The sequence below is a fragment of the Danio rerio genome, chromosome 15 (assembly GCF_052040795.2).
Source record: "Danio rerio strain M-AB ecotype USA chromosome 15, GRCz13ab, whole genome shotgun sequence".
NCBI classification, from domain to species: Eukaryota; Metazoa; Chordata; class Actinopteri; order Cypriniformes; family Danionidae; genus Danio; species Danio rerio.
This window is the reverse complement of record NC_141035.1, coordinates 25,831,655-25,844,386: the sequence shown is the minus strand read 5'-3', so window position 1 is coordinate 25,844,386 and position 12,732 is coordinate 25,831,655. Positions and strand designations below refer to the sequence as shown.

At 34.1% G+C, this 12,732-nt stretch overlaps 1 protein-coding gene across 6 annotated transcripts in view; it reads right to left on the bottom strand.

Annotated features, from left to right (window-relative positions):
- Window positions 1-12,732, bottom strand: part of grik4 (glutamate receptor, ionotropic, kainate 4) — a 647,123-nt gene that overhangs the window by 30,593 nt on the left and 603,798 nt on the right. For all 6 annotated transcript variants that reach the window (XM_087284137.1, XM_087284133.1, XM_087284134.1 and 3 more), the window contains one exon: window positions 6,745-6,858. In XM_087284137.1, the coding sequence (XP_087140263.1) occupies window positions 6,745-6,858 (114 nt within the window). The remainder of the gene's footprint in view (window positions 1-6,744; window positions 6,859-12,732) is intronic.

The window sequence follows — 12,732 nt, the reverse complement described above, 5'->3', positions numbered from 1 at the left end:
CACTGTTTAGCAAAGATTGAGAGTGTAAACAGTTTTCACAGAAACTCTGCTCATGAATGAATTATTTATTGCTGGAAGTCAAAAGTATTTTGATACAGTATGCACACGCACACATGCAGTGTTTCCATGTGCTTGCGTTGGTGGCATGTGACTCACTCAGGTTACCCATCAGATCATGTATTATACATTTTTAAATCTGGGAAATTTGAGCTGTTTGGACATTGTAGCTGTTTTTGTTGCCTGTGCCTTTAATGCAAATGAGCTAGTTCTTTCTGCCCACCGTTCCTATATGCGTAGAGCCTTCATGTAGATGAACAGCACAGTGACAGACAAGAATGAAGCAGATCTCACTTACTACAGTAAGAACTTTCCCAATGGTTATTTGATATATTTGTTGTGGAGTTAATTCAAGCCTTTCATAAAATCGCTTAAAGTCTACAGGTGTCCAGGGACAGGCTCTACAATGGTTTAAGTCATACTTAACTGACCAAGGATCAGTTTTAGGCCATTTGTTGTTTGCAATGAACATGCTACACCTGGGAGAAATTATTAGAAGACATGGGATCAGCTTTCACTGCTATGCCGATAATACTCAGTTTTATATTTCAACTAAACCAGATGAAATGTCTGAAATGTTTAAGCTAGCTGAGTGTATTATTGATGTTAAAGACTGGATGACCAACAATTTTATTCTCTTAAACTCAGACAAAACAGAATTATTACTTATTTGGCCTAAATCCTGAACACAGCAGATGTCACAACTCACCTTACAATTAGAGAGATACAAAGTTAGTGTTATCTCTTCTATATAAGATCTGGGTGTCATATTCGACAGCAATTTAACTTTTGAAAATTATATATTCCATGTTAAAAACTGCCTTCTTTTATCTGAGAAATATCGCTAAGTTATGAAGTATGCTATCAATGTCTAATGCAGAAAAGCTAGTCCATGCTTTTATGACTTCTAGGCTGGATTACTGTAATGCTCTGTTTGCTGGCTGCCCAGCATCCTCTATTAACAAACTTAAGCTAGTACAAAATGCAGCTGTCAGAGTTCTTACCAGGTCTAGAAAATATGACCATATCACCCCAATTTTATCCTCCCTACACTGGCTGCCTGTTGTTTCTTATTGAATTTAAAATATTGCTTCTTACCTATAAAGCTTTAAATAATCTAGCTCCTGTTTAACTAACCAACCTTCTGTCTCGCTACAATCCAACCCGCTCTTTAAGATCTTTAAACTCAGGGCTTCTGCACTAGACATTTAGCCAGTGAAAAAATGGTTGTGCCCAACTGAGCCTGGTTTCTCTCGAGTTTTTTTTATTCTTCCCTTTCACCAATTGGTGAAGTTTTTTCCTCACCGCTGTCGCCACTGGCTTGCATGGTTCAGGATCTGTAGAGCTGCGCATCGATGGATTGCTCTTCAGTGTTTGGACTCTCAGTAGTGATTATTAACCACACTGAACTGACCTAAACTGAACTGAACTTAAACACTGAAAATTGGACTGACATTGTCTCAATTTACTATGATCTTTTATGTGAAGCTGTTTTGACACAATCTACATTGTAAAAGCATTATATAAATAAAGGTGAATTGAATTGAACTTTCTGCAATGATGAGTCATACACAATGTCGTTATAAAATTTGCGCACACACACACACACACACACACACACACACACACACACACACACACACACACACACACACACACACACACACACACACACACACACACACACACACACACACACACACACACAAATAAAACAACAACAATAATAATAAAAACAATTCCCCTTAAACGATCTGAGCTCACCATGTACAGTAATTTGTACAATGTAACAGATGTTCATGCATCAACATGCTTTGCTGTTTCTGAAACGACCTTCCTAACTAGCATTTGTAGCCAGTTTAATAATAAAAGTTCTTGGAAAATAATAATAATAATATGGTTTGCCTCCTGAAGCTTGATACACAAGTTTGAACTGCAGTTCATCTCATGTCTTAAAAGCACCTAGTTACATCTGAAACTGTAATTAAATGCTAAAAAGTGCTTATTACGGTGCCAACCTCTACGTGACAAACAGTAAGCATGAAAAAACAACACTGAAACTATTGTGTGGGCACAAGACTTTTTTTTTTGCATATGAGAAAACTTAATACATATAAAAAGATTTAATTAAAATCAAAAGGTATAATTAACACTAACTTCTCTTTGGCTTATTCACTGATTTTTAGCGGTTGCCTCAGTGGAATGAACTGCCAATTACTCTGGAATATGTTTTTATGTGGCAGATGGCCACATTAAACTCTTTAAAACATTACAAGTGAATTTAGGCACAACATTATAATACAATAGAAGCAGTTTTTAAATAAGTAATCATGGCCATCACATTATACAATCCAGTATAAAAAGTATAACAGTTAACAAACAGGCACACACACGCATTTGTATTATAGGAAATAGTTTTTTTTTTTACATTTTATTCATAAATTACTTTAAAATCTATTTATACAATATACTGTATACATAAACTACTTGACAAAAGTCTTGTTGTCCTAAGTTTTAGGAACAACAAATAATAGCTTGACGTCTAGTTGACCATTTGGTATCTGATGGGCGTTTTAAAAGGCAAAGGCCTCTCGATCACGTTTTTTTTAAATTTATTTTTTTTAAATTTATTTTTTTTAAATTCTTTAATTAGCAATATCTGACTTCGCTTAGAAAAAAAGTCTTGTCACTTTACAGAAATAATGTACAGTATGGAATATAAAGTAAAAAAGAATTAATATTGTGTATAACCCCCATGAGCTTGGACGACTGCATCCATACATATCTGCAATGACTCAAATTACCTTTAATAAAGTCATCTGGAATGGCAAAGAAAGCGTTCTTGCAGGATCTCAGAGCTCATCAAAATCCTTTAGATTCATCTTCAATGCCTCTTCCATCTTACCCCAGACATGCTCAATAATGTTCATGTCTGGTGACTGCTATGGCCAATCCTGGAGCTCCAGGAACTTTGATTTGGAGGCTGAAGTATGAGAAGGAGCACTGTCCAGCTTAAGAATTGGCCCTTTCCTCTGGTTTCCAATGTAATGGGCAGCACAAATGTCTTGATATCCCAGGCTGTTAATGTTGCCATGCACACTACAGATCTCTCACACGCCCCCCATACTAAATGTAACACCAAACCATGATTTTTCCTTCACCAAACTTGACTGATTTTTATGAGAATCTTCGGTCCATATGAGTCCCGATAGGTCTTCTGCAGTATGTGTGATGATTGTGATGAAGTTCAACAGATGATTCATCTGAAAAATCGACCTTCTGCCACTTTTCCAAATGATCAACTAGAAATCAAGTTATTACTCGTTGCTCTTACAACTGGGATTGACGACAAGACTTTCGTCAGATAGCGTATGCTGTGCATATCTATACACATACACAATTGTGCATGACATAACATTTCAGTTCAGATTAACTATATAAAGACATTAAGTTTATTATTTGGTCGGCTCATTTTTATGACCCTATTATGTATATTTAGCTATTTTGGTCCTAAATAGTTCCCAATTTTACAATGTTGACATTTTACTGGAGAGCAATAGAAAAAAATTCAGAGAGTTATTATTTTTATATACTTTTTAAAAATATAAAAGAGCATGCACAAATGAATATCCAGTATCAAGAAACATTAAAAATAAAACGAACATGTTCAAAAATTCATAAATATGCAATAGAGCGGCTCTTTCTCAGTTTTCTGCACACCTGGTGTCATTGATTCCCCCAACGGCTAGACGCACACAGGAGTAACAATCAGCCGCGCGTGTGTTTGTGTGTGTAAATGCCCTACTGGGACGCCACATTAATGTTTGCACACGCTGCGGCGAGCGCCTTCATCCGGCACTTAGCCAACAGAGAGATCAGCATGTCACCTTGGGTTTGGGGAGGGGCTGTGATTAATGATGCGCAGGCCTTTAAAAATAAAAGAGCTATTGGATTTTCAGTGTTGCTCTGTGCAAGAGCTCGGGGTGTTATTGGTGCGAATTAGATACAAGTCACAATAAGGAGAATTTGAGATTGGGAAGGAAAGCACTACATTTATCAGTTTTTCACACCATCTGCTACTGCAAGGGTAAGGCTCTGAGGTCTCTGGCCTAAAGTATTTCTCTATTTATTCCTCACCAGCCATTAGAGACTGCTGTTGTTGAGCACTGTAGATCTTTAAAGTCGCCGTGAAATGACAGTAGAGTTTTTTTGGGTGTTGGTATGCAATATGCTAGTTATAAGCTTGTGTGCAACAAAATAGAGACAACACTTTATTTTGATGGTCCGTTTGTTGATCTTAAGTTACATTGCATCTACATGCCAACTAATTCTCATTAGATTATAATTAGACTATTAGGTTGAGATTAGGGTTGGGATTAGGGTTAGGTTGACAAGTACTTGCAAAGTTTCTTATAGTCAGTTATATCTCTGTTGAAGGCGCAGTATCAACAGATATTAAGCAGACAGTCTACTAATACTCAAGTGGACCATCAAAATAAAGTGTTGCAACTTTCGTGTTTAGAAGATATAAACAAAACTTGCAGTTTTATCTCCAGCAATAAGGATTGATGATTTCAGCAATGCACTTTATATTTGATCATTCATATTGGGTGTCACCTAAACATTTATTCCATATGTGTAAATAAAATAATAAACAGCAGCTCATACGGTGTTCATCTGATCTGGGGTGCTGTAACACGCACACTGTGCACATGTACAATCTACTCATTGCATACACAAACATATGCAGTAGGACATTTAAAATTAATTATTGAATTAATTAATTTAAAATAATAATGTCACACAATTACCAAGCAAACAATTTTGTTCTTAACATACGTCTAAGATACATCTAAATGTAGACAGCTTGGCTAAAACAAGGCTAAACTCGGGCTGTCAGTGAAAATCTAAGAGACATCTTAAGAATAGCTTAAAACTCGACTAATCGTCATATATATATATATGTAGTCCTTCATTTCGGTTTATTTGATGACTAGTCTAGTTTTGGCCTAGAGGTCTATTAGATTTTCAATGACATCCTAAATTTAGACTTGTTTATTCAAGACAACTTTGTTATATGTCTATTAGACATCTATTATACATTTTTTAAAAACAAAAAATGCGTATTGTGAATAACACATTATATAGTAAACAAATTGCACAAGCTGAAATTATGAATTGAATATGTGCTAAATGGAAATAATTAAAAGATCATATGGTGGTTTCTCACAAAAGAATGTTTAAAAAATTTGTATTGTTTTTTTATATTAAAATGCACAAAAAAATATTTAAGGCGGCTCAAAAGTATAAGGGTATTGCCTTTCCATTGTCTAATGCACATATATCTTCTGATATTAAAAAAAAAAAAAATATATATATATATGGTAGTAAATGTAAAATAACAAAACAGAAGTAAATTCAAAATAATAAAATTGCACGCAGTCTACCGATCACAACAGATTAGGAGGCATTAGGATTAGGACTGCGTCAGGAGGGGTTTGTAAAAAATAGCTGAACAAATCACATGGGAGTCATTGGGATAATTAGGTAAAAATAAATACATATTATGTTTTTTATTCTGTGTATTATGCATAATAGTATTTTTTGACCTTGTATAGTTGTTGGAGACCCACAAAACTAAACTATGACCTTTTATAATGCATAATAAAATATATATATAGTGTTGATTATAAACAAAATGTACTATAAATGTTTTTTGGTTATACTTTAGTTTTGGTCACAATTCACAGTTTTATATTTTATATTTTCACACTGCATGACTATCTTGGGTGGCGTTTCGTCGCTGCTTTGTTTACATTGCATGATGAATCGGCGTCAGGGGGTTTCACACTTCATGACTTTACAATAGGAAGAATCATCGATAACTTTGTCTCGGTCTGCAAACTACGTCCCACAACCAAACACACAGTAAGAAGTGACATGAAAACAATGCAAGGTCATGTAGTATATGTTGTGTTATTAAATAGATAATTAGAAAGAGGCCTTTAGTGGGGTAGAAAATGTCCTTATTTTACTCACCTGGCTTTAGTAGATGCTGCTCTCTTATTGGCTGTAGGTAATCGTTAATGTTATTTCAATCAAAACATTTCACACGGCAGCAAATTCTCAAAACCTGTCAGTGAGTCAAAATCGGAGCTAAAATCATGCAGTCTGAACTCGGCATAACACTACTAGCTTAATAAACTACTTGTTAGTTGTTTATTAATAGTTTAATAGTAAATGTAAAAGTTGGGTTTAGGTTTTGAGTAGGATTAGGGATGCAGAATAAGATCATACTTTATAACTACTAATGAACAGTTAATATCTTAATAGTAGAGAGGTAATAAGCCAGTAGTTGATAGTATGAATTGTGACAAACTGGTGTTACCATTTATTATTATTATTATTAGTTTCATGTTAAATTACACACTATAAAAAAAGGCATTCATGATCTTGCTCAGGTATAGAGGTCTTGCCTTGCCAGTTATGCTTGTATTTGTATGATGCACATATGTCTTGTTCTATTAAAAAAAGGATAAAATAATTTGGTGCAGAGTTTGTTTACCAATACTTCTTACTTATACCTGTCCCCGACCCACTCTTCCTGTCAAAGAAAATTCTGTATAATGACAAGAACTGTGCAAGCTGCACATTTCAAGGTACTTCTTTAGACCTTTAGGAACTTACTATGTGAACTCTGTACATGATGCTGATCCCTAGAGTCATGAAGGGTTTGGAGAAATCGATGACTTTCTCTCTCTCAGCCGTGATGGTCAGTGCGGCCACAGCCAAGTCAGCTTTCTGAAACACATGCAACGTAATTGCAGCTGTTAGTGACTTTCTTGGATAAAAGGTTGTCAAAAATGTGAAGGAGCTAAAACCAGATTAAAGCAATAAATGCAAGATTCCCTGAAAATCTAAAGAAGAGTCTGGCTTCTCAGATATTTACTTATTTATGTTTGTTTGTAGTGTTGTTGAATAAAATATTAAAATCATTCTCATTAAATATAATAAACCTGAAACAAAATAAAATATAAAAACCACATTAAATATGTTAAATATATAAATATTAGATGAAAAAGGAAAATAAAAAAGCAATGTGGCTTGGCTTACTGAAATGGAATACATTTAAATTCAAATATTAATAATAATAATAAGAAAGTATAAAACTAAATCTAACTAAAATGATTAATTCTACAACAAAATCTCAATTACTACAATATCACTGAATTTCAAATTGAATTAGTAAAGTTAAATAATTTAAATATTACAATAAAACCAAAATAAATAAACAAACTAGGAAAAACAGTACTGTTGAAAAATATTCATACAGAAATTGATTAAAATCACATAAGAAAATGTAGGTGCTGTATGTAAGTTTTTGACTCTTCTAAAGCATTAAATACCATAATATGTTTGCAGATATTTAAGAAACATGGTAAAGGAACATACTTGTTTATCTGAAAAACAATGCTGAAGTCAGATATTCTGCTTTGATAATGTGTTTTCCCTGACAGAACGCTGTTCTTTGTTTTGGTCATTTTAACCTGCCTAATGACAGTTTAGCCAGTTATATTTCAGCACCCCAAACTGCCTTGGTGGAAAACAGCGTATTTTATTCATTAATTCAGAAGGGCTTTAAAAGCATGAATCCAGTGACTGAAATGTGACCTCTGACAGTAGCAGACTTTGAAATAGACGCAGATTATTAATTAGCAAATAATAAAAATCTTGCAAAGGTAAATATTAGGTGAACAGGTTACATTGTAACCACGTGTCCTCCTAACAACACGCTTCATGATGAGATACGCAGTAATGAGCAATTTGGCTGTTTGCACCACATGAAACATGACAAAAATTAAAAGCCATTCAGAAGCACAGAATATGAACTCACTCACAAAATGGTAAGGTTTATGATCTATTTAAAACATATTACCCTCTTTACAATATTAAATGTACATGCTGTTTCACTCATATGTGTTTAGCTCTAAAGCTTAATTTCAAACGGTTGATTTCATTATGAACATCTGAGGTGAACCATCTGTTGCTGCTTTTAGTAGTATGGCAATAAATGTAATGTAAAATGGCATTCAAACTCACATTGTTAGAATTTAACACTGACTAAAGCACATAAGGTGTACCTAAGGTGAACACTGTTAGTTTTCTGCTATTCAGCTGTGAAAAATAGGAGTTGTTGATTAGGACGAAAATTCCTTTTAATATGGAAAATATTCCTACTATCGTGTGCCGTTGCTTTTATTTTAAACAGTTTAAATCACTCACTCCAGTTGGTCCTCAATCTGGAAACCTGCACTTGCCTTTGTTTTGATCCAGGAATACCTAGTTCAACCACCGGGTGTCAAACTTACATACTGCACTTTTAATCCAAATTCTAAAGCAGAAGTTAATTCAAAATAACACTACAACAGCATCAACACATTACATTTTTCTTTAATAATCCTTTAATTGATTATTATATAAACATTTTTTAGAGAAATATTTAAAATGAAGTAATAAATATATATTTATATATACAATGCCATCAGAAATTTCCATCATAAATGAGCATTATTTTCAGTCTCCATTATTTATGTTGAGTTGTTTCACTTTGACAACCTTGAAAAGAACTAACTTTTTACCATAAAAGTGAAGTTACTGAACCTAAACACTGAGGCCTAATAAAAATGCTCATTTTAGAAGAATAAGGTTTCTCATGCTGCATTTAGAGGTTTTTGCATCTGACCTCTTCCTATTTAAAAAAAGTTACTTTAAAAATACTGTAGCAGGAAAAAACTAAACAAAAACTAAACAACTGTCAGCTTTTACCAATCAACTTGACATAACTTTTTTCCTGTTGTGTGTGTGTGTATATATCTCACAGGATACCCCTGTTGCTCATTCTAAATAACAAGATTAAAGCATTTAGACCACTGTAAACTAGCAACAAACCAGCTTATCCAACTTAAGCTGCCATGACCTGTCTTTTTGCAGCCGGAAACAACTGCCTGCAGTCCAGACACCTGTATTTTGGCAAAACCTGAAGTTACTGTTGTGTGTGTGTGTCTGTGTGAAAGAACATGAAGACAGAATGTGTGCAGACTGTCATGACAAATCACTCAACACAGCATCCATTGCTGGCGGCCATGAAGCTGAGCTGCTAATCACACGACACCCAAAAGTGCATCTGCAAGGGCTTTTACGGCCCCTCGGGACCCTCTCTTACTCTACAATGATGGGCTACTGGAGCTCTGCTGTAAATGAGAGAGAATCTCTGGATAGTGGACACCAGGTTATAAGATGGTGTTTTAGCTTCAAGAATCAATCCTTGAAAGTGCAGTAGATCTGTTAAATTATAGATTTGGATTAGAAAGGTGCTTTAAGATGTAAGAAGTGTGAGGTTTATCTGGTGTTTGTGTGATGCTGATTAAACCTTGCAGCATATGTCTAATGAGAGAGAGGATTAGAAGTAGAGAAAGTCAGGGGAAGTAATGGTGTAGTGATATTAGTAATATTGATATACTATTATGGTTTCTTTATTCACCACTAAAATTAAGAAGAGTTTAAAGGTGGATAAAAGCATCAATTATATCTGTTGATCATGAAAACACTTGGATTAAATAGTTTGATTTATAAGTTTTTTTTTTCTTTATTTGAACACTTTGAATGTTTTGGGTAAACAGACATTTTGAAGGAGGGACATAAATTTACATACACACTGTAATAAAATACTATGTTCCACACAAACGATTTGAGTTGCGACAACATGAAGGAATTAGGTTCACTTGTTAGTTATTTTTTTGTTGGTTTTACAAATTTAAGTGGATTAAACAAAAAAAACAATTAACTTGTCCCCAAAAATCTTCACAAATTTTGTTGTTTCAGCTCATTTTAAATAAGTAGTTTGAACAAGGGGCTGCATGGAGACGCAGTGGGTAGCGCTGTCACCTCACAGCAAGAAGGTCGCTGGTTCGAGCCTCGGCTGGGTCAGTTGGCATTTCTATGTGGAATTTGCATGTTCCCCCTGTGTTCGCGTGGGTTTACACCAGGTGCTCCGGTTTCCCCCACAAGTTCAAAGACATGTGCTATAGGTGAATTGGGTAAGCTAAATTGTCTGTAGTGTATGTGTGTGAATAAGTGTGTATAGGTGTTTCCCATTGATGGGTTGCAGCTGGAATGGCATTCACTGCGCAAAACATTTGCTGGAAAAGTTGGCGGTTCATTCCGCTGCGGCGACCCCAGATTAATAAAGGGACTAAGCCAAAAAGACAATGAATGTGTTTGAACAAGGAACTAAATAATAAATTTGGATGTTTTTTTAAAAAAAAAAAGATGTTTATAGTTTTTAACTTATTTCATGTTACTTTTTACAATGAGCACGAAACTACGCTAATAAAAACTTTCAATCGACAGAATAATTAACAGTTTTAATTCAACTAATGCATACTTTTGCAATAAGCTGAAACATGCTTTTTTTTTTGTTTTCTTTATTTTTCAATTGTTGTTTCCTGCATAAAAAAACTTTTATTTGAAAAGATATGTCATCAGAATTCCAAACAATTATTTACATTTTATTTTAACCCATACAATATAAACATAACTATTTTATGTTTTGTCAGTTTAGCAGCTAATTTATATGAATTTGAATGAGTTCAGTCATGTGAAACTATTCGATTTTAAACAGAAAGTGTGGCATTCTAAACCCAACCGACATTGGGGGATGCAAGCAAACTGTAAACTGTACGCATAAAATCGTATGACTTTATACGAATTAGCCACTAAATCAAAAAGTTACAACTTGCCGTGAGATTGTGTTGAAATCCAGTGAAAAGTTGATTTTATAAATTACAAATGTTTAGGGATTTATTATTATTATTTTTTTAATTATTGCTTTTTTTTAAGCCTTAGTTGTTTTAGTACATCAAGTTATAGCAAGCATGAGAAAATTAGCAATATTTAAACTCAAATCCATTGTAAAAAAGCTATGATTTTATTGTTGACTCTACAAATCTGTAACCAAAATAACATTGTTTTCTCAAAACATATTGTTTAATTGCTGTAAATTATCTGTCCCCGAATTCAATAAATGACACTTCCATTTTCATACTTTTTTTTGTGAGATGACTATGGTTCTTTTTACTTTTTTTTTCATCACTAATTTAAAGTTTTGTTACATCTAATGTTGATAAATTATGTTCATTCATTCATTCATTTTCTTGTCAGCTTAGTCCCTTTATTAATCCGGGGTCGCCACAGCGGAATGAACCGCCAACTTATCCAGCAAGTTTTTACGCAGCGAATGCCCTTCCAGCCACAACCCATCTCTGGTAAACATCCACACACACATACTCATATACTATGGACAATTTAGCCTACCCAATTCACCTGTACCGCATGTCTTTGGACTGTGGGGGAAACCGGAGCACCTGGAGGAAACCCACGCGAAGGCAGGGAGAGCATGCAAACTCCACACAGAAACACCAACTGAGCCGAGGCTCGAACCAGCGACCCAGCGACCTTCTTGCAGTCAGGCGACAGCAATACTGCGCCACTGCCTCGCCTGATAAATATGTTTATTGCATTATTTAGTTTTATGTCTGTTACCATGATTGATTTTATCAATTGTGTAAATAACACTGAGCACCTTGTTTATGTTAGCAGTTAGTACAGTGCTCAGCATAATTGAGTACACCCCATTTTAAATATGAATATTTTTATCCATTTCTCTGTAAATATAGCAATGTATTTTGGTGCATTTAAACAATTTTATTATTATTATTTATTAAAATTATATTTTAGTCACCAAGCATATTTAGAAATGGAAAGATAATACAATTAAATTCAAGCAAAGTATTGCAAAAAAATAAAAAAATAAAATAATAACTAAAACCTACAAAATTTCAACTAATTCTTTCACATTTTTTTGATTCTCTTGATTTGTCTTCTTATTAAATTTGTATTTAATATTTGTCTATAACATACATTTGGGTGTACTAGTTTTTTCACCATTATCGTAAGTTATTTTGTTAGATAAGCTCCAGATTTGACTTCAGTACTGACTAATCTAATGTTTATGCACAGATATAATATTGTATAGCTTCCGATTAAAAATATGAATTTAAAAGATAGATTTGTGAGATTGTACTTATATATGTTAGGCACTGTATAAATCTCTCCTTGTGGAACATCTGTTTGTGATGACGACTGGTTCGTTGTATATGGCTCTCACCCCCACATGCATTTAATTGTGTACTAAAGGTACAATGTAAAGATTACATACCTTCAGAACAGTGATGTATTTATGGAATATGCTAATTTACTGTAAAACTGAGAAATATGATTTCTAGCAAACTGTAAAATTCTGACAAACACAGTTGCCATTTTTTTAACATCAATTTTACAAATTTTTTGTGTGTGTAAAAAGAAAATGTAAACCAGGACATGTTTTTTTTCAAATATTTCATTTCAGTACTAGTAAGCCAAGTTTTTACTGTTTATATTTTAGTTAACGACAACATCCCAAGGTAGATCTGCTTCCTCGCTCCTCATTATGAAGCCAGTTTTGTTCTGTCGACTTGTGCTTCTCTTTCAGCTGTGGCACAGGAAGACGAACTCTCACCCGTTCCCTGATGATTCACTTCACAATAACAGCTTGCAGATGCACTAATCTTCAAGTGC